The sequence below is a fragment of the Oncorhynchus clarkii genome, chromosome 10 (assembly GCF_045791955.1).
Source record: "Oncorhynchus clarkii lewisi isolate Uvic-CL-2024 chromosome 10, UVic_Ocla_1.0, whole genome shotgun sequence".
Classification (NCBI taxonomy): Eukaryota; Metazoa; Chordata; class Actinopteri; order Salmoniformes; family Salmonidae; genus Oncorhynchus; species Oncorhynchus clarkii.
The window spans coordinates 79,107,153-79,130,207 of NC_092156.1; the positions used below are offsets into that span (position 1 = coordinate 79,107,153).

The following is a 23,055-nucleotide window of genomic DNA, read 5'->3' on the forward strand; positions in this document are numbered from 1 at the left end:
CACAAGCGCGAGAGTCACTCGGGATCTCATTAACTACCGGGCTCGAGGCACGAGCTCTGTTTCGTTCATTGATCCGCGTCTCTTTTAAAAACTCCTTTCTTGCCTGGTATTCTCAATCACACACACCCGGTCCCGGTCGATCCTATCCCACACTATGTAGACAGGTTCAGAATCAAGAGAGCGCATTTCTGAGAAGAGGTGGCGTGAACCGGTTTAGTGTTTATTTCTCTCTCTCGGTTAAGGACTACATTTGAGAGCGAGAGGAGAGGGAGAAAAGAAAGGCTGAACCGAGAAAACAAATGTCTAGGCTACTCTACAACAACATCATGGACTCTGTTCTCCTCTCAGTCGTTACGCTGGTAGTTGTTTTCGCCTCCTCTTCCTACTCTCTTTCCTCCTCCGACGTCGTGCCCTCTCCTTCCTTCATTCTACCGTTTACCGACTGTGTCCAGAGCCGCGGGAGAGACGGGTTCTACCAAGGGGCTGTGGACGTGACGGAGTCCGGTGCGGTGTGTATGAGGTGGAGCGAGGTAGCGGGGTTTGAGGAGCGCTATCCGGGTAGAGGGCTGGGGGATCATAACCGCTGTCGGAACCCGGACAACAGGATCAGACCCTGGTGCTTCTTCAGGAACAGCCGCGGCAGAACGGACTGGGGCTACTGCGACTGTAAACAAGGTAGAGGAAGGAGAGAGAGGTGTGTGTGTGTGTGTGTGTGTGTGGCAACAGCGGGCATGTCTCAGCAGATGGAAGCATCTCATTAGTATTGAGGTATGTGTCTGGTTGGTGGCTAGACTAAGAAACGTTGTTACGTTAAAATGTACCAAGATCGACAAGCTGTCAGGTAACAGGGGGAGACTCTACCAAGATAGACAAGCTGTCAGGTAATAGGGGGAGACTCTACCAAGATCGACAAGCTGTCAGGTAATAGGGGGAGACTCTACCAAGATAGACAAGCTGTCAGTCATTAGGGGGAGACTCTACCAAGATAGACAAGCTGTCAGGTAATAGGGGGAGACTCTACCAAGATAGACACGCTGTCAGGTAATAGGGGGAGACTCTACCAAGATAGACACGCTGTCAGGTAATAGGGGGAGACTCTACCAAGATAGACAAGCTGTCAGGTAATAGGGGGAGACTCTACCAAGATAGACACGCTGTCAGGTAATAGGGGGAGACTCTACCAAGATAGACACGCTGTCAGGTAATAGGGGGAGACTCTACCAAGATAGACACACTGTCAGGTAATAGGGGGAGACTCTACCAAGATAGACAAGCTGTCAGGTAATAGGGGGAGACTCTACCAAGATAGACAAGCTGTCAGGTAATAGGGGGAGACTCTACCAAGATAGACAGGCTGTCAGTCATTAGGGGAGACTCTACCAAGATAGACATGCTGTCAGGTAATAGGGGGAGACTCTACCAAGATAGACACGCTGTCAGGTAATAGGGGGAGACTCTACCAAGATAGACAAGCTGTCAGGTAATAGGGGGAGACTCTACCAAGATAGACACGCTGTCAGGTAATAGGGGGAGACTCTACCAAGATAGACACGCTGTCAGGTAATAGGGGGAGACTCTACCAAGATAGACACGCTGTCAGGTAATAGGGGGAGACTCTACCAAGATAGACAAGCTGTCAGGTAATAGGGGGAGACTCTACCAAGATAGACAAGCTGTCAGGTAATAGGGGGAGACTCTACCAAGATAGACAGGCTGTCAGTCATTAGGGGAGACTCTACCAAGATAGACATGCTGTCAGTCATTAGGGGGAGACTCTACCAAGATAGACACGCTGTCAGTCAATAGGGGGAGACTCTACCAAGATAGACACGCTGTCAGTCAATAGGGGGAGACTCTACCAAGATAGACACGCTGTCAGTCAATAGGGGGAGACTCTACCAAGACAGACAAGCTGTCAGTCATTAGGGGGAGACTCTACCAAGATAGACACGCTGTCAGTCATTAGGGGGAGACTCTACCAAGATAGACACGCTGTCAGTCAATAGGGGGAGACTCTACCAAGACAGACAAGCTGTCAGACATTAGGGGGAGACTCTACCAACATAGACAAGCTGTCAGTAATTAGGTGGAGACTCTACCAAGATAGACAGGCTGTCAGTCATTAGGGGAGACTCTACCAAGATAGACACGCTGTCAGTCATTAGGGGGAGACTCTACCAAGATAGCCACGCTGTCAGTCAATAGGGGGAGACTCTACCAAGATAGACACGCTGTCAGTCAATAGGGGGAGACTCTACCAAGATAGACAAGCTGTCAGTCAATAGGGGGAGACTCTACCAAGACAGACAAGCTGTCAGTCATTAGGGGGAGACTCTACCAAGATAGACAAGCTGTCAGACATTAGGGGGAGACTCTACCAACATAGACAAGCTGTCAGTCATTAGGTGGAGACTCTACCAAGATAGACAGGCTGTCAGTCATTAGGGGAGACTCTACCAAGATAGACACGCTCTCAGTCATTCGGGAGGAGACTCTACCAAGATAGACAAGCTGTCAGTCATTAGGGGGAGACTCTACCAAGACAGACAAGCTGTCAGTCCTTAGGGGGAGACTCTACCAAGACAGACAAGCTGTCAGTCATTAGGGGGAGACTCTACCAAGATAGACATGCTGTGTGATTTAGTAGTGCTGTACCGGACGTTCTCTGCAGGGACTGACTAATGTTCTGACGATGTTTTGTGTCTCTCTCTCTCTCTCTCTCTCTCTCTCGCTCTGTGTCTCTCGCTCTGTGTCTCTCTCTCTCTCTCTCGCTCTGTGTCTCTCGCTCTGTCTCTCGCTCTGTCTCTCGCTCTGTGTCTCTCACTCTCTTGCTCTGTGTCTCTCTCTCTCGCTCTGTGTCTCTCTCTCGCTCTGTGTCTCTCTCTTTCTCGCTCTGTTTCTCTCTCTCTCTCTCTCTCTCTCGCTCTGTCACTCTTGCTCTGTCACTCTTGCTCTGTCACTCTCGCTCTGTCACTCTCGCTCTCTTTCTCATTCTCTCTTCCTCAGTGGAAAATTATCTAAACGGTGTGTGTGTGTGTGTCTCGTCCAGGGTCAGTGCGCCTGCAGGGCGGCCGCTCTAAGCTGGATGGCAGGGTGGAGGTGTATCTACAGGGGGTCTGGGGGTCTGTCTGTGGTGATGACTGGGGAGAGCAGGACGCTACAGTGGTCTGCAGACAGCTGGGACAGGGGTGAGTCACACCCATGCGCGGGCACAACACACACACACACACACACACTCACGTATGCAGTCTCACAAACGCACAAAGAAAGAGGTAGTGAAAAAGAAAGGAGTGGAGCGGTTATCCTAGAAAAAGGAGTGGAGCGGTTATCCTAGAAAAAGGAGGGGAGCGGTTATCCTAGAAAAATAAAGGAGTGGAGCGGTTATCCTAGAAAAAGGAGGGGAGCGGTTATCCTAGAAAAATAAAGGAGTGGAGCGGTTATCCTAGAAAAAGGAGTGGAGTGGTTATCCTAGAAAATGGAAGGAGGGGTGTGGTTATCCTAGAAAAATGAAGGAGGGGAGTGGTTATCCTAGAAAATGGAAGGAGGGGAGCGGTTATCCTAGAAAAAGGAGTGGAGTGGTTATCCTAGAAAATGGAAGGAGGGGTGCGGTTATCCTAGAAAAATGAAGGAGGGGAGTGGTTATCCTAGAAAATGGAAGGAGGGGAGCGGTTATCCTAGAAAAAGGAGTGGAGCGGTTATCCTAGAAAAAGGAGGGGAGCGGTTATCCTAGAAAAATAAAGGAGTGGAGCGGTTATCCTAGAAAAAGGAGGGGAGCGGTTATCCTATAAAAATAAAGGAGTGGAGCGGTTATCCTAGAAAAAGGAGTGGAGTGGTTATCCTAGAAAATGGAAGGAGGGGTGCGGTTATCCTAGAAAAATGAAGGAGGGGAGTGGTTATCCTAGAAAAATGAAGGAGGGGAGCGGTTATCCTAGAAAAAGAAGGGAGTGGAGCTGTTATCCTAGAAAAAGGAAGGAGTGGAGCGGTTATCCTAGAAAAAGAAAGGAGTGGAGCTGTTATCCTAGAAAAAGGAAGGAGTGGAGCGGTTATCCTAGAAAAAGGAGTGGAGTGGTTATCCTAGAAAAAGGAAGGAGGGGAGCGGTTATCCTAGAAAAAGGAGGGGAGCGGTTATCCTAGAAAAAGGAGTGGAGCGGTTATCCTAGAAAAATAAAGGAGGGGAGTGGTTATCCTAGAAAAAGGAGTGGAGCGGTTATCCTAGAAAAAGGAAGGAGTGGAGTGGTTATCCAAGAAAAAGGAGGGGAGTGGTTATCCTAGAAAAAGGAAGGAGGGGAGCGGTTATCCTAGAAAAAGGTCTCTAGACAGGACAGGTGATGTAACAGGTGATGTAGCAGGTCTCTAGATAGGACAGATGTTGTAGCAGGTCTCTAGACAGGACAGGTGATGTAACAGGTGATGTAGCAGGTCTCTAGATAGGACAGATGTTGTAGCAGGTCTCTAGACAGGACAGGTGATGTAACATGTGATGTAGCAGGTCTCTAGATAGGACATATGTTGTAGCAGGTCTCTAGACAGGACAGGTGATGTAACAGGTGATGTAGCAGGTCTCTAGATAGGACATATGTTGTAGCAGGTCTCTAGACAGGACAGGTGATGTAACAGGTGATGTAGCAGGTCTCTAGACAGGACAGGTGATGTAGCAGGTCTCTAGACAAGACAGATGATGTAGCAGGTCTCTAGACAGGACAGATGATGTAGCAGGTCTCTAGACAGGACAGATGATGTAGCAGGTCTCTAGACAGGACAGGTGATGTAGCAGGTCTCTAGACAGGACAGGTGATGTAGCAGGTCTCTAGACAGGACATATTATGTAGCAGGTCTCTAGACAGGACATATGATGTAGCAGGTCTCTAGACAGGACAGATGATGTAACAGGTGATGTAGCAGGTCTCTAGACAGGACAGGTGATGTAACAAGTGATGTAGCAGGTCTCTAGACAGGACAGATGATGTAGCAGGTCTCTAGACAGGACAGGTGATGTAGCAGGTCTCTAGACAGGAGAGGTGATGTAGCAGGTCTCTAGACAGGACATATGATGTAACAGGTCTCTAGACAGGACATATGATGTAGCAGGTCTCTAGACAGGACAGATGATGTAACAGGTTATGTAGCAGGTCTCTAGACAGGACAGGTGATGAAACCAGTGATGTAGCAGGTCTCTAGACAGGACAGATGATGTAGCAGGTCTCTAGACAAGACAGATGATGTAGCAGGTCTCTAGACAGGACAGGAGAGGTAACAGGTGATGTAGCAGGTCTCTAGACAGGGCAGATGCTGTAGCAGGTCTCTAGACAGGACAGATGATGTAGCAGGTCTCTAGACAGGACAGGAGAGGTAACCGGTGATGTAGCAGGTCTCTAGACAGGACAGATAATGTAGCAGGTCTCTAGACAGGACAGATGATGTAGCAGGTTTCTAGACAGGACAGATGATGTAGCAGGTCTCTAGACAGGACAGGAGAGGTAACAGGTGATGTAGCAGGTCTCTAGACAGGACAGATGCTGTAGCAAGTCTCTAGACAGGACAGATGCTGTAGCAAGTCTCTAGACAGGACAGATGATGTAACAGGTCTCTAGACAGGACAGATGATGTAACAGGTCTCTAGACAGGTCAGATAATGTAGCAGGTCTCTAGACAGGACAGATGATGTAGCAGGTCTCTAGACAGGACAGATGATGTAGCAGGTCTCTAGACAGGACAGATTATGTAGCAGGTCTCTAGACAGGACATATGATGTAGCAGGTCTCTAGACAGGACAGATGATGTAGCAGGTCTCTAGACAGGACAGAGGACTTCTAAATGTGGTGTTTAACCTTGACCCCTGTTTAACCTGGACTCTTTAGATTCTCCTTTCCTCCTCTCCTCTCTCCTTTCCTCTCCACTCTTCTCCTCTCCTTTCCTCTCCTTGCTCCTCTCCTTTCCTCTCCGCTCTCCTTTCCTCTCATCTCTCCTTTCCTCTCATCTCTCCTTTCCTCTCATCTCTCCTTTCCTCTCATCTCTCCTTTCCTCTCATCTCTCCTTTCCTCTCCGCTCTCCTTGCTCCTCTCCTTTCCTCTCCTTGCTCCTCTCCTTTCCTCTCCTTGCTCCTTTCCTCTCATCTCTCCTTTCCTCTCATCTCTCCTTTCCTCTCATCTCTCCTTTCCTCTCCGCTCTCCTTGCTCCTCTCCTTTCCTCTCCTTGCTCCTCTCCTTTCCTCTCCTTGCTCCTTTCCTCTCATCTCTCCTTTCCTCTCATCTCTCCTTTCCTCTCATCTCTCCTTTCCTCTCATCTCTCCTTTCCTCTCCGCTCTCCTTGCTCCTCTCCTTCCCTCTCCTTGCTCCTCTCCTTTCTTCTCCGCTCTCATTTCCTCTCCTCTTTCCTCTCTCATTTCCTCGCCTCCTCTCCTCTCCGCTCTCCTTTTCTACACAGTCTTCGTAGTCTGTCCCATCGTGAACCTCAGATTCCAACCCCCACCCCACCCCCCCAACTCAAGTCCTTAGCTAGCTATTTACCCCCTACTCCATCACACACACTTAATGTAGTGGTATTGACTGTGGGTCATAGCCTGTAGAAGGGGATACTGTACTAGGGGTCATAGCCTGTAGAAGGGGATACTGTACTAGGGGTTATAGCCTGTAGAAGGGGATACTGTACTAGGGGTCATAGCCTGTAGAAGGGGATACTGTGCTAGGGGTCATAGCCTGTAGAAGGGGATACTGTACTAGGGGTTATAGCCTGTAGAAGGGGATACTGTACTAGGGGTCATAGCCTGTAGAAGGGGATACTGTACTAGGGGTCATAGCCTGTAGAAGGGGATACTGTACTAGGGGTCATAGCCTGTAGAAGGGGATACTGTACTAGGGGTTATAGCCTGTAGAAGGGGATACTGTACTAGGGGTCATAGCCTGTAGAAGGGGATACTGTACTAGGGGTTATAGCCTGTAGAAGGGGATACTGTACTAGGGGTCAAAGCCTGTAGAAGGGGATACTGTACTAGGGGTCATAGCCTGTAGAAGGGGATACTGTACTAGGGGTCATAGCCTGTAGAAGGGGATACTGTACTAGGGGTTATAGCCTGTAGAAGGGGATACTGTACTAGGGGTCATAGCCTGTAGAAGGGGATACTGTGCTAGGGGTCATAGCCTGTAGAAGGGGATACTGTACTAGGGGTTATAGCCTGTAGAAGGGGATACTGTACTAGGGGTCATAGCCTGTAGAAGGGGATACTGTACTAGGGGTCATAGCCTGTAGAAGGGGATACTGTACTAGGGGTTATAGCCTGTAGAAGGGGATACTGTACTAGGGGTCATAGCCTGTAGAAGGGGATACTGTACTAGGGGTTATAGCCTGTAGAAGGGGATACTGTACTAGGGGTCATAGCCTGTAGAAGGGGATACTGTACTAGGGGTCATAGCCTGTAGAAGGGGATACTGTACTAGGGGTTATAGCCTGTAGAAGGGGATACTGTACTAGGGGTCATAGCCTGTAGAAGGGGATACTGTGCTAGGGGTCATAGCCTGTAGAAGGGGATACTGTACTAGGGGTTATAGCCTGTAGAAGGGGATACTGTACTAGGGGTCATAGCCTGTAGAAGGGGATACTGTACTAGGGGTCATAGCCTGTAGAAGGGGATACTGTACTAGGGGTTATAGCCTGTAGAAGGGGATACTGTACTAGGGGTCATAGCCTGTAGAAGGGGATACTGTACTAGGGGTTATAGCCTGTAGAAGGGGATACTGTACTAGGGGTCATAGCCTGTAGAAGGGGATACTGTACTAGGGGTCATAGCCCGTAGAAGGGGATACTGTACTAGGGGTTATAGCCTGTAGAAGGGGATACTGTACTGTGGGTTATAGCCTGTAGAAGGGGATACTGTACTAGGGGTTATAGCCTGTAGAAGGGGATACTGTACTAGGGGTCATAGCCTGTAGAAGGGGATACTGTACTAGGGGTCATAGCCTGTAGAAGGGGATACTGTACTAGGGGTTATACCCTGTAGAAGGGGATACTGTACTAGGGGTTATAGCCTGTAGAAGGGGATACTGTACTAGGGGTTATAGCCTGTAGAAGGGGATACTGTACTAGGGGTTATAGCCTGTAGAAGGGGATACTGTACTAGGGGTTATAGCCTGTAGAAGGGGATACTGTACTAGGGGTTATAGCCTGTAGAAGGGGATACTGTACTAGGGGGTCATAGCCTGTAGAAGGGGATACTGTACTAGGGGCCTGTAGAAGGGGATACTGTACTAGGGGTTATAGCCTGTAGAAGGGGATACTGTACTAGGGGTTATAGCCTGTAGAAGGGGATACTGTACTAGGGGTTATAGCCTGTAGAAGGGGATACTGTACTAGGGGTCATAGCCTGTAGAAGGGGATACTGTACTAGGGGTTATAGCCTGTAGAAGGGGATACTGTACTAGGGGTTATAGCCTGTAGAAGGGGATACTGTACTAGGGGTTATAGCCTGTAGAAGGGGATACTGTACTAGGGGTTATAGCCTGTAGAAGGGGATACTGTACTAGGGGTTATAGCCTGTAGAAGGGGATACTGTACTAGGGGTTATAGTCTGTAGAAGGGGATACTGTACTAGGGGTTATAGCCTGTAGAAGGGGATACTGTACTAGGGGTCATAGCCTGTAGAAAGGGATACTGTACTAGGGGTTATAGCCTGTAGAAGGGGATACTGTACTAGGGTTTATAGCCTTTAGAAGGGGATACTGTACTAGGGGTTATAGCCTGTAGAAGGGGATACTGTACTAGGGGTTATAGCCTGTAGAAGGGGATACTGTACTAGGGGTTATAGCCTGTAGAAGGGGATACTGTACTAGGGGTTATAGCCTGTAGAAGGGGATACTGTACTAGGGGTTATAGCCTGTAGAAGGGGATACTGTACTAGGGGTCATAGCCTGTAGAAGGGGATACTGTACTAGGGGTTATAGCCTGTAGAAGGGGATAGTACTAGGGGTTATAGCCTGTAGAAGGGGATACTGTACTAGGGGTTATAGCCTGTAGAAGGGGATACTGTACTAGGGGTTATAGCCTGTAGAAGGGGATACTGTACTAGGGACCTGTAGAAGGGGATACTGTACTAGGGGTTATAGCCTGTAGAAGGGGATACTGTACTAGGGGTTATAGCCTGTAGAAGGGGATACTGTACTAGGGGTTATAGCCTGTAGAAGGGGATACTGTACTAGGGGTTATAGCCTGTAGAAGGGGATACTGTACTAGGTAGGGGTCATAGCCTGTAGAAGGGGATACTGTACTAGGGGTTATAGCCTGTAGAAGGGGATACTGTACTAGGGGTTATAGCCTGTAGAAGGGGATACTGTACTAGGGGTTATAGCCTGTAGAAGGGGATACTGTACTAGGGGTCATAGCCTGTAGGGGATACTGTACTAGGGGTTATAGCCTGTAGAAGGGGATACTGTACTAGGGGTTATAGCCTGTAGAAGGGGATACTGTACTAGGGGTTATAGCCTGTAGAAGGGGATACTGTACTAGGGGTTATAGCCTGTAGAAGGGGATACTGTACTAGGGGTTATAGCCTGTAGAAGGGGATACTGTACTAGGGGTTATAGCCTGTAGAAGGGGATACTGTACTAGGGGTTATAGCCTGTAGAAGGGGATACTGTACTAGGGGTTATAGCCTGTAGAAGGGGATACTGTACTAGGGGTTATAGCCTGTAGAAGGGGATACTGTACTAGGGGTTATAGCCTGTAGAAGGGGATACTGTACTAGGGGTTATAGCCTGTAGAAGGGGATACTGTACTAGGGGTTATAGCCTGTAGAAGGGGTACTGTACTAGGGGTTATAGCCTGTAGAAGGGGATACTGTACTAGGGGTTATAGCCTGTAGAAGGGGATACTGTACTAGGGGTTATAGCCTGTAGAAGGGGATACTGTACTAGGGGTTATAGCCTGTAGAAGGGGATACTGTACTAGGGGTTATAGCCTGTAGAAGGGGATACTGCACTAGGGGTTATAGCCTGTAGAAGGGGATACTGTACTAGGGGTTATAGCCTGTAGAAGGGGATACTGTACTAGGGGTCATAGCCTGTAGAAGGGGATACTGTACTAGGGGTTATAGCCTGTAGAAGGGGATACTGTACTAGGGGTTATAGCCTGTAGAAGGGGATACTGTACTAGGGGTTATAGCCTGTAGAAGGGGATACTGTACTAGGGGTTATAGCCTGTAGAAGGGGATACTGTACTAGGGGTTATAGCCTGTAGAAGGGGATACTGTACTAGGGGTTATAGCCTGTAGAAGGGGATACTGTACTAGGGGTTATAGCCTGTAGAAGGGGATACTGCACTAGGGGTTATAGCCTGTAGAAGGGGATACTGTACTAGGGGTTATAGCCTGTAGAAGGGGATACTGTACTAGGGGTCATAGCCTGTAGAAGGGGATACTGTACTAGGGGTTATAGCCTGTAGAAGGGGATACTGTACTAGGGGTTATAGCCTGTAGAAGGGGATACTGTACTGTGGGTCAACAGGGACAGGAAGGAGGAGGGAGATGTGGACAGATCTTATCCAGAGACAGAACTCCTCAGCTGTGGTGGGAGAGGTGGAGAGACCCCTTGATTTCCCTGGTGGAAATAGAGACGCTGCAACCTCTGACATGCTGACACCGATACACACACACACACACACACACACACACACAGCGCCAAAGTTCAGGTCAGAGGAGAGGAAAGAGGGGATACAGACAGACATGCTAAAGAGGGTGACAGTGATTGTTTTAAAATGACTGCTTGACTGTGTGTGTGTGTGTGTGTGTGTGTGTGTGTGTGTGTGTGTGTGTGTGTGTGTGTGTGTGTGTGTGTGTGTGTGTGTGTGTGTGTGTGTGTGTGTGTGTGTGTGCATCCTGTCTGTCTGTCTGTCTGTCTGTCTGTCTGTGTCTCCATCTCTCTCTCCCTGTAGTTTCTCTGGCCGAGCGCGCTCCTCCGCCCTATCTCCTCGAGGTGGCGTGGTCAGAATGCACTGGGGGGCGGTCCACTGTCAGGGGGAGGAGCCTGATATACTGCAGTGTCCCAGTGTTCCATGGAACGGAGGGGAGTGTCCCCACGCTGCAGCCGTCACCTGTACCCCAATGGAAGGTAGGAGGGGAGTGTCCCCACTCTGCAGGGGTCACCTGTACCCCAATGGAAGGTAGGAGGGGAGTGTCCCCACTCTGCAGGGGTCACCTGTACCCCAATGGAAGGTGGTGGTGGGAGGGACTAGTACTATTCAGACTGGACTAGTACTATTCAGACTGGACTAGTCCTATTCAGACTGGAATAGTACTATTCACACTGGACTAGTACTATTCAGACTGGACTAGTACTATTCAGACTGGACTAGTCCTATTCAGACTGGAATAGTACTATTCACACTGGACTAGTGCTATTCAGACTGGACTAGTACTATTCAGACTGGACTAGTCGTATTCAGACTGGACTAGTACTATTCAGACTAGTCCTATTCAGACTGGACTAGTTGTATTCAGACTGGACTAGTACTATTCAGACTGGACTAGTACTATTCAGACTGGACTAGTCCTATTCACACTGGACTAGTACTATTCACACTGGACTAGTACTATTCAGACTGGAATAGTACTATTCAGACTGGACTAGTCCTATTCACACTGGACTAGTCCTATTCAGACTGGACTAGTACTATTCAGACTGGACTAGTACTATTCAGACTGGACTAGTACTATTCAGACTAGACTAGTACTATTCACACTGGACTAGTACTATTCACACTGGACTAGTACTATTCAGGCTAGACTAGTACTATTCAGACTGGACTAGTACTATTCACACTGGGCTAGTGCTATTCACACTGGACTAGTACTATTCAGACTGGACTAGTAGTATTCAGACTGGACTAGTAGTATTCAGACTGGACTAGTAGTATTCAGACTGGACTAGTACTATTCAGACTGGACTAGTACTATTCAGACTGGACTAGTCCTATTCACACTGGACTAGTACTATTCACACTGGACTAGTACTATTCAGACTGGAATAGTACTATTCAGACTGGACTAGTCCTATTCACACTGGACTAGTCCTATTCAGACTGGACTAGTACTATTCAGACTGGACTAGTACTATTCAGACTGGACTAGTACTATTCAGACTAGACTAGTACTATTCACACTGGACTAGTACTATTCAGACTAGACTAGTACTATTCACACTGGACTAGTACTATTCACACTGGACTAGTACTATTCAGGCGCTAGACTAGTACTATTCAGACTGGACTAGTACTATTCACACTGGACTAGTGCTATTCACACTGGACTAGTACTATTCACACTGGACTATTACTATTCAGACTGGACTAGTACTATTCAGACTGGACTAGTGCTATTCAGACTGGACTAGTACTATTCAGACTGGACTAGTACTATTCAGACTGGACTAGTAGTATTCAGACTGGACTAGTACTATTCAGACTGGACTAGTAGTATTCACACTGGACCAGTACTATTCAGACTAGACTAGTACTATTCACACTGGACTAGTACTATTCAGACTGGACTAGTACTATTCAGACTGGACTAGTACTATTCAGACTGGACTAGTAGTATTCACACTGGACCAGTACTATTCAGACTAGACTAGTACTATTCACACTGGACTAGTACTATTCAGACTGGACTAGTACTATTCAGACTGGACTAGTACTATTCAGACTGGACTAGTACTATCCAGACTGGACTAGTACTATTCAGACTGGACTAGTAGAAAATGTGTGGGGGTTAGGATTAGGGGGGTAGTAACTCTGTCCTCTGTGTTTCCGTGTGTCTGTGTCCAGTGGGTTAGGGTTAGGGTTAGGGTTAGGGGGGTAGTAACTCTGTCCTCTGTGTTTCGGTGTGTCTGTGTCCAGTGGTAGTGTTGGTGCCAGTGAGGTTGGTGGGGGGGGGGTCAGCGTGGGAGGGGCGTGTTGAGGTTTTCCACGGGGGCGTGTGGGGATCCGTCTGCGACGACCAATGGGATGAGAGCGACGTGGAGGTCGTCTGTCGACAGCTGGGCCTGGGGTGAGAACACATACACCTTAAGCACACACACACACACAAATACACACACACACACACACACACACACCTTAAGCACACACACACACACACCTGACATGGATTTCAGCTGTAGATCCTAATCCAGGAACCACATCCTGTCATAGCTATAGATCCTAATCCAGGAACCACATCCTGTCATAACTATAGATCCAAATCCAGGAACCACATCCTGTCATAGCTATAGATCCTAATCCAGGAAGCCACATCCTGTTTTAACTATAGATCCTAATCCAGGAACCACATCCTGTCATAGCTATAGATCCTAATCCAGGAAGCCACATCCTCTCGTAGCTATAGATCCTAATCCAGGAAGCCACATCCTCTCGTAGCTATAGATCCTAATCCAGGTAGCCACATCCTCTCACTGCTATAGATCCTAAACAGGGGATCCACATCCTCTCATAGCTATAGATCCTAATCCAGGAAGCCACATCCTCTCGTAGCTATAGATCCTAATCCAGGAAGCCACATCCTCTTTAGCTATAGATCCTAAACAGGGGATCCACATTCTCTCTTAGCTATAGATCCTAATCCAGGAACCACATCCTCTCATAGCTATAGATCCTAATCCAGGAAGCCAATCGCTTGGACCTTTTTTCCTGGCTCAGTTTATAGAATATGGCGGTTTCAACACCAGGATGGTGGGTTCACTACCCACTGGGGCCAGGATCGTGGGTTCAATACCCGCTGGGGCCAGGATGGTGGGTTCACTACCCACTGGGGCCAGGATGGTGGATTCAATACCCACTGGGGCCAGCATGGTGGGTTCACTACAGGATGGTGGCTTCAATACCCGCTGGAGCCAGGATGGTGGGTTCACTACAGGATGGTGGGTTCAATGCCCACTGGGGCCAGGATGGTGAGTTCTATACCCGCTGGGGCCAGGATGGTGGGTTCAATACCCGCTGGGGCCAGGATTGTGGGTTCAATACCCGCTGCGGCCAGGATTGTGGGTGCAATACCCGCTGGGGCCAGGATGGTGGGTTCAATACCCACTGGGGCCAGGATGGTGGGTTCACTACAGAATGGTGGGTTCAATACCCACTGGGGCCAGGATGGTGGATTCAATACCCGCTGGGGCCAGGATGGTGGGTTCACTACAGGATTGTGGGTTCTATACCCGCTGGGGCCAGGATGGTGGGTTCACTACAGGATGTAGGGTTCAATACCCGCTGGGGCCAGGATGCTGGATTCAATACCCGCTGGGGCCAGGATGGTGGGTTCACTACCCACTGGGGACAGGATGGTGGGTTCACTACCCACTGGGATCAGGATGGTGTCTTCACTATCCGCTGGGGCCAGGATGGTGGGTTCAATACCTGCTGGGGCCAGGATGGTGGGTTAAATACCCGCTGGGGCCAGGATGGTGGGTTCAATACCCGCTGGTGCCAGGATGGTGGGTTCATTACCCGCTGGGGCCAGGATGGTGAGTTCTATACCCACTGGGGCCAGGATGGTGGGTTCAATACCCGCTGGGGCCAGGATAGTGGGTTCAATACCCGCTGGGGCCAGGATGGTGGGTTCAATACCAGCTCGGGCCAGGATGGTGGATTAACTACAGGATGGTGGGTTCAATACCCGCTGGGGCCAGGATGGTGGGTTCAATACCCGCTGGGGCCAGGATGGTGGATTCACTACACGATGGTGGGTTCAATACCCGCTGGGGCCAGGATGGTGGGTTCACTACAGGATGGTGGGTTCAATACCCGCTGGGGCCAGGATGGTGGGTTCAATACCTGCTGGGGCCAGGATGGTGAGTTCACTACAGGATGGTGGGTTCAATACCCATTGGTGCCAGGATGGTGGGTTCACTACCCACTGGGGCCAGGATGGTGGGTTCAATACCCGTTGGGGCCAGGATGGTGGATTCACTATAGGATGGTGGGTTCAATACCCGCTGGGGCCAGGAGGGTGGGTTCACTACAGGAGTGTGTGTTCAATACCCACTGGGGCCAGGATGGTGGGTTCAATACCTGCTGGGGCCAGGGTGGTGGGTTCACTACAGGATGGTGGGTTCATTACCCGCTGGGGCCAGGATGGTGGGTTCAATACCCATTGGTGCCAGGATGGTGGGTTCACTACCCACTGGGGCCAGGATGGTGGGTTCAATACCCGTTGGGGCCAGGATGGTGGATTCACTACAGGATTGTGGGTTCAATACCTGCTGGGGCCAGGATGGTGGGTTCACTACAGGAGTGTGGGTTCAATACCTGCTGGGGCCAGGATGGTGGGTTCACTACAGGATGGTGGGTTCAATACCCGCTGGGGCCAGGATGGTGGGTTCACTACAGGATGGTGGGTTCATTACCCGTTGGGGCCAGGATGGTGGGTTCACTACCCACTGAGGCCAGGATGGTGGGTTCATTACCCGTTGGGGCCAGGATGGTGGGTTCACTACAGGATGGTGGGTTCACTACCCACTGGGGCCAGGATGGTGGGTTCAATACCCGTTGGGGCCAGGATGGTGGGTTCACTACCCACTGGGGCCAGGATGGTGTGTTCAATACCCGCTGGGGCCAGGATTGTGGGTTCAATACCCACTGGGGCCAGGATTGTGGGTTCAATACCCGCTGGGCCAGGATTGTGGGTTCAATACCCGCTGGGGCCAGGATGGTGGGTTCACTACAGGATGGTGGGTTCAATACCCGCTGGGGCCAGGATGGTGGATTCACTACAGGATGGTGGGTTCAATACCCGCTGGGGCCAGGATGGTGGGTTCACTACAGGATGGTGGGTTCAATACCCGCTGGGGCCAGGATGGTGGATTCAATACCCGCTGGGGCCAGGATGATGGGTTCAATACCCATTGGTGCCAGGATGGTGTGTTCAATACCCACTGGGGCCAGAATGGTGGGTTCACTACCCACTGGGGCCAGGATGGTGGGTTCATTACCCGTTGGGGCCAGGATGGTGGGTTCACTACAGGATGGTGGGTTCACTACCCACTGGGGCCAGGATGGTGGGTTCAATACCCGTTGGGGCCAGGATGGTGGGTTCACTACCCACTGGGGCCAGGATGGTGTGTTCAATGCCCGCTGGGGCCAGGATTGTGGGTTCAATACCCACTGGGGCCAGGATTGTGGGTTCAATACCCGCTGGGCCAGGATTGTGGGTTCAATACCCGCTGGGCCAGGATGGTGGGTGCACTCATTGGAAAATGTTCACTATGTAAGTTGTTTTGGAAGAAAGCTAAAAGTCAGATATTATTTTAATTTAGTTTTTTGTTGTGGACTTTGTAGGTCTAGAAATCATGTCAAATCATAAAAAAATATTTATTCATTTTCATGAAGAAGGTGTGTAGGACTATTTATGTGTTTGACTTGAATGTGTCTCTCCCCCTTCTCTCTCTCTCTTTCTCTCCACTTCCCCCTCTCTCTCTCCCCCTTCTCTCTCTCCCCCCTTCTCTTTCTCTTTCTCTCCCCCCTACTCTCTCTCTCGCCCTTCTCTCTCTCTCTCCCCACTTTTCTCTCTCCCCCTTCTCTCTCTCTCTCCCTTCTCTCTCTCCCCCTTCTCTCTCTCTCTCCCCACTTTTCTCTCTCCCCCTTCTCTCTCTCTCCCCCTTCTCTCTCTCTCTCCCTTCTCTCTCTCCCCCTTCTCTCTCTCTCTCCCCACTTTTCTCTCTCTCTCTGTCTATCTCTCTCTGTCTTTCTCTCTCTCTCTCTCTGTCTCTCTCTCTCTCTCTCTCCCCCTTCTCTCTCTCCAGGGGTGTAGCACGAGCGTGGGGTCAGGCGTATTTCGGTGCGGGGTCAGGCAGGGTGTGGCTGGATGAGGTGCGCTGCACGGGGAACGAGCTGACCCTGGAACAGTGTCCTAAAGCTGCCTGGGGAGAACACAACTGTCTCCACTCTGAAGACGCAGGGGTCTCCTGTACCCCTCTCACTGGTACACACTACACAGGGGTCTCCTGTACGCCTCTCACTGGTACACACACTACACAGGGGTCTGCTGTACCCCTCTCACTGGTACACACACTACACAGGGGTCTCCTGTACCCCTCTCACTGGTACACACACTACACAGGGGTCTCCTGTACCCCTCTCACTGGTACACACACACTGCTCACACACATCTGACATGAATTCCCTATGCTACAAAATATCTCTCTCTCTCCCTCTCTATCTCTCTATCTCTCTCTCTCCATCCCTCTCCATCTCTCCCTCTCCATCTCTCCCTCTCTCTCTCCCTCTCTCCCCCTCTCTCTCCCTCTTTATCTCTCCCTCTCTATCTCTCCCTCTCCATCTCTCCCTCTCTCTCTCTCTCCATCCCGCTCTCCATCTCTCTCCATCTCTCTCTCTCCATCCCTCTCTCTATCTCTCCCTCTCTATCTCTCTCTCTTTCTCCCTCTCTCCATCCCTCTCTCTATCTCTCCCTCTCTATCTCTCTCTCTTTCTCCCTCTCTCCATCCCTCTCTCTATCTCTCCCCCTCTATCTCTCTCTCTTTCTCCCTCTCTCCATCTTTCTCTCTCTCTCTCTCTCTCCTCTCTCTCTCTCTCTCTCTCTCTCTCTCTCTCTCTCTCTCGTCGGAGTGCATGCTGGGAGTGAGTCGTCAAGCAGGAGTGATTGTGAGAGCGAATGGAATTTCTTTTCACTCTATTGGGTTTTGGTATGTATATATATATATATATATATTGATTAGTTTAGTTGTTTTAAGGGTATATTGTTTAACTATCACTAAGCACGTATAGGGGTGGTGGGATCTTTGAGGTTGGTTTTTCGCGAGGGCACAACCAGCGGGTGGGGCTGGTTGCAATGGCCACTCGTGGAAGTGTAGAGTTTGAAAAAACTTAGTTGGAGGCATGGAGTTGGAGATTCCTGCTGCGGCCGGGTGTTCAGTGGAAGAATGTAGCTTGGCTGTGGGTGCTATCATTGGGTACGATAGCATCAAATCAGCCTCAAGGATGAATAGCGCTGTAGTGATATTCTTAGATTCAATTGAAAAGGTGAATAAGATAGTTGAGAGGGGTGTTGTGTTGCGGGAGACACAGACGGCGGTATTTCCGCTTATGAATCCGGCAAAGAAAGTTATGCTTTCTAACGTGCCACCATTTGTTAGAGATGAAGTGTTGGAGCGAGAGTTATCTCGCCATGGTCAAATCGTATCTACAATAAAGAAGGTTATTTTTGGATGCAAATCTCCGTTGTTGAAACATGTCGTGTCTCATAGAAGTAGGAGACAAGTGCATATGATTTTAAAAAAGGACGTAGATGAACTGAATTTAGCGTTCAGTTTTAAGATTGATGGGTTTGATTATGTCTTCTATGCATCTACTGAATCAATGAAATGCTTTGGCTGTGGAAGAGAGGGGCATTTGGTGCGTAGTTGTCCCGAGAATGAGCGCGCTGAGCCTGGTAGTAGCTTTAGTGCGGGTGCAACTAACGCACCACCGCGAAGGGATGAACATGCTAAGGGTGCAGGGGAAGAGAGAAGGTGGGCAGATGTGGTTGGAAAAGTAGGAGAGGAAGGCATTGTGGATACGGGGGCAATTGTGGTAGATCAGAACAAAGAGGGAGGGGAAACACTAGGTGAGATTGCGACTGCCGTCGCTGAGGTGGTGCTGGAAAATGAAATTGGAGGTCAAGAGGAGATTGAAATAACGGAAAAGGAAGCGGATGTTTTCAAAATACCGAGGAGTAAAAGGAAGAATTTAAGGGGTGGTGAAGGGTCTAATTCTAAGAGAAAGGTAGAGATTGATAAATCAGTTGAAGATGAACAAGTTGTAGAGATGGGGTTTTCTTCTGGGGAGGATAGCGAGAGTGAGTCATCTGACGCGTCACAACAATATAGTGAGATAAATGGGGTGGAAGGGAGGTATGGGATCGAGAAGATACGTCAATTTCTGAAGTTGACAAAAGGGAAGAAATATATGCAGGATTACAATGTAACTGATTTTTCCCCTGAACGTGAATTGTTTATTGAATCAGCAAAGTTTCTGATGTCAAAAATTACAGGGGGAAGTTTGAAAAGCCCTGAAATTGCTAGACTCAAGAAAGTGGTCACGAGAGTGATAAGTGATGTAAATTCTAAAGAAAATGAAAGAGTTCAGTTGCAGTTTTAACTCTGTAAAGAGATGTGGTGGCTGTATCTTCCTCTGTATTTATTTTTTTTAATCCATGAGCAGTTTTAAGATTTCTTCTTTAAACGTAAATGGGGCAAGAGATGGTAAAAAAAAAGAAAATTTCTCTGATTCGTGATTTTTTTGGACGTCTCTAGGGCTATTGGGTTGGATGCTGGTCTAATTTCAATTGATCAGGAAAAGGCATTTGACCGAGTTGAACATCAATATTTATGGCACACGTTTGAAGCGTTTGGGTTCAGGTCTGGTTTTATTGCCATGATAAAGGTGATATATGGTGACATTGAAAGTGTATTGAAAGTTAACGGTGGTTTGAGTGCTCCTTTTAAAGTGTGTAGAGGTATTAGGCAGGGATGTTCTTTGTCAGGAATGTTATATGCCATTGCTATAGAGCCACTACTAAATAGCATTAGAAGTCGCATTGCAGGGGTGTGCCTTTCAGAGGATATTCCTCCTATTCGTCTCTCAGCCTATGCTGATGATGTAGTTGTGTTAGTGAAAAATAAAGCGGAGGTGGATAGCTTGAGTCTAATGGTTGATCGTTTTAGGGGAATATCCTCTGCAAAGGTAAATTGGGAAAAGAGTTGTGCTTTACAGATTGGAGAATGGTCTGGAGGGATCATGGCTTTGCCAGGGGGGCTAGAATGGTGTAAGGGAGGTTTTAAGTATCTTGGAGTGTACCTAGGAGATGAGGGGACTATGGAAAAAAATTGGAGTGGGGTGGTTGAAATGGTGGAAGGGAGGATGAGGAGATGGCGTTGGTTACTATCTCGTATGTCATATAGGGGGCGCACTATTATAGTTAACAATGTGATTGCCTCTGCGCTGTGGCATCGGTTGTCAGTTTTAGAACCACCATCTGGCCTTCTGGCTAAGATACAGGCGATTATTGTGGATTTCTTTTGGGATAAATATCACTGGGTTCCACAAAGTGTTTTGTATTTGTCAAAAGAGGAGGGGGGACAAGGTCTTGTACATCTTGCTAGTAGGGCTGCTGCTTTCCGGTTTCAGTTTATTCAAAGGTTGCTTTATGGACCGGAAAATGTGGTGTGGAGAGGGGTGTCAGGTCTTGTATTACAGCGGGTTGGAGGATTAGGTTTAAAGAAGGCTTTATTTCTGGTTGATAGTAGCCAGATTTCTAGGGAGGGAGTACCTCCGTTTTACAGAGGCCTTCTCAGAGTGTGGACCATAATGAAGGTGTCCAGACGAACTTCAGCGGAGTCAGTGCATTGGCTGTTGGAGGAACCTCTGGTGTATGGGGCAAGACTGGATTGTACAACTGCAGCTGTTCCACATTTCTCCAAGATTCTGGTGAAGGGGAAAATCATAACCTTAAAACAGTTAATGGCCATGGCTGGGCCCGCCTTAATGGATGGAAGACGGGTGGCAGAGCATTTGGGGATGAGGTCGGAAAGGATTGTCGGACAAATGCTGGGGAGCTGCAGGAAGGCTCTGTCAGCGGAAGAATGGGGTATGCTTAGTAGTCACAAGAAGAAGGTACATTTCCAAGACTAGGGATTACACCAAATATCCCAGAGTCAGAAAGAAAGGCGTTATTGCTGGATTTGAGAGGAGGTGGGTTTGGATGAGGTGAATGGGAAGGACTTGTATAGGGGGTGTGTCAAGGTGTTGAATAAAGATAAATTGAAAAATAGAAAAGACACTCCATGGAGGGTAAAATTGGGCATTGATGACAAGGTATTCAGCCAGCTTGGAGAGCACTGTACAAGCCACCGTTACAAAAGGGTACTGGTGATATGCAATGGAGGGTTTTACATGGCATCATTGCAGTTAATGCTTTTGTCACTGTTTTATGGAGTGTGAGAGGATAAAACCGCTATTGGAAATGCTGGAATCTTTGTTTAAAGCTGTAGGGGAGTTTTTCAATAACACTGTTTTTATTTTGGGGTTTCAATATAGTAAACAACAGAAAAGAAAATGTCAAATGTTAAATTTTATTTTGGGACAAGCTAAGATGTCAATTTTTCTGAGTAGGAAACATAAGATAGAAACGGGATATGGGCAGGATGTAAGATGTGTTTTTAAAGGTTTAGTGAAAGCAAGAATAAAAGTAGATTTTGAGTTCTTTTCAGCTGTAAAAGATCTCCTATTATTTGAGGAGAAGTGGGCCTACGAAGGAGCGCTTTGTTCTGTAGAGGAGGGGAAATTATTTTTTGCTGCTGAAATAAGTTGAATGTATATGTTATGTATTTATTTTTGTTTAGGAATTACATTTGTTGTTTCATTTCTGAAAAGGCAGTGTGTCATTATTTATGTTAACACTTGAGTAAAAAATAAAGGTTTTATAAAAAAAAATAAAAAAAAATCCATCTCTATCTCTCTCTCTCCATCTCTCTCTCTCTCTCTTTCTCTCTCTCTCTCTCTTTCTCTTTCTCTCCGTCTCTCTCTCTCTCTCCATCTCTCTCCATCTCTCTCTCTCCATCCCTATCTCCATCTCTCTCTCTCTGCCCCACCCCCCCCCCCCTCCAGATGGTTCAGTGCGGTTGTCTGGGGATAGTGGGAACAGTGAGGGCAGGCTGGAGGTGTTCTATAGAGGTCAGTGGGGGACGGTGTGTGACGATGGATGGACTGACTCCAACACACAGGTGGTCTGTGGACAGCTGGGGTACAGGTGAGGAGAGAGAGATACCCTGTACACAGACGGAGACACACACATACAGTATTTACTGAAATCTAAAGGTGTGTGTTCTCTCTCTAGATCAGGGGAGTCTCTTCCTCCTGAGGGGTCAGAGGTCGGCCCAGGTGGGCAGTTTCCGGCGGGGTCAGGCCCCATCCTATTGGACGATGTGAGCTGTACGGGGAAGGAGCCTAGCCTATCACTGTGTAGCAGGAGGGAGTGGCTTAGACATGACTGTTCCCACAAGGAAGATGTCAACGTCCACTGTAGGGACAAACTCACACACACCCTGCACAGTAAGTACACACACACACACACACACCCTGCACAGTAAGTACACTCACACACACACACCCTGCACAGTAAGTACACACACACACACCCTGCACAGTAAGCACACACACACACACACACACACACACACACACACACACACACACACACACACACACACACACACCCTACACAGTAAGTACACTCACACACACACCCTACACAGTAAGTACACTCACACACACACCCTACACAGTAAGTACACTCACACACACACACCTCCCCAGTAAGCGCGTGCACACACACACACACACACACACACACCTCCCCAGTAAGCGCGCGCACACACACACACACACACACACACACACACACACACACACACACACACACACACACACACACACACACACACACACACACCCCTCCCCAGTAAGTATTGTCTGTAGTATTCACGTACTATAATAGGTTACATCTGTTACATATGGTGAGAGGAGTCACACTGTCTGTCTGTCTGTCTGTCTGTCTGTCTGTCTGTCTGTCTGTCTGTCTGTCTGTCTGTCTGTCTGTCTGTCTGTGCCTGCCTGCCTGCCTGCCTGTCTGTCTGTCTGTCTGTCTGTCTGTCTGTCTGTCTTCACATATGGTGAGAGGAGAGTCTGTCTGTCTGTCTGTCTGTCGGAGAAACACTGTCTCTCTGGGTGTGTGAGGGAGAGAGAACCACTGTGTGTGTGTGTGTGTGTGTGAGGGAGAGAGAACCACTGTGTGTGTGTGTGTGTGTGTGTGAGGGAGAGAAAACCACTGTGTGTGTGTGTGTGTGTGTGTGCACAGGGTAATGTACAGCACCATATGTCATTCCAACGTGTGAATCAGATGTTATGGCACAACAGAGAGAGAGGGATTCACACAACGGTCCTGTCGCTAGGGGGTTGTTATGGTTACGACCCGCCGACCTGCTCTCCATATGGAGGGAAGGCTCTTCATTCCCCTCTCCACACACACAC

At 48.7% G+C, this 23,055-nt stretch overlaps 1 protein-coding gene across 1 annotated transcript; it reads left to right on the forward strand.

The window, feature by feature from the left end:
• Positions 1-152: 152 nt before the first annotated feature.
• LOC139419361 (neurotrypsin-like) lies at positions 153-22,077 on the forward strand (the record flags this gene model as incomplete). Its single annotated transcript, XM_071169300.1, has 7 exons — positions 153-675; positions 3,050-3,188; positions 10,918-11,093; positions 12,880-13,030; positions 16,773-16,951; positions 21,634-21,775; positions 21,863-22,077. Coding segments are annotated over exons 1-7 (1,378 nt in total), but the record flags the coding sequence as incomplete, so codon positions are not given.
• Between the last annotated feature and the right edge of the window lie 978 nt (positions 22,078-23,055).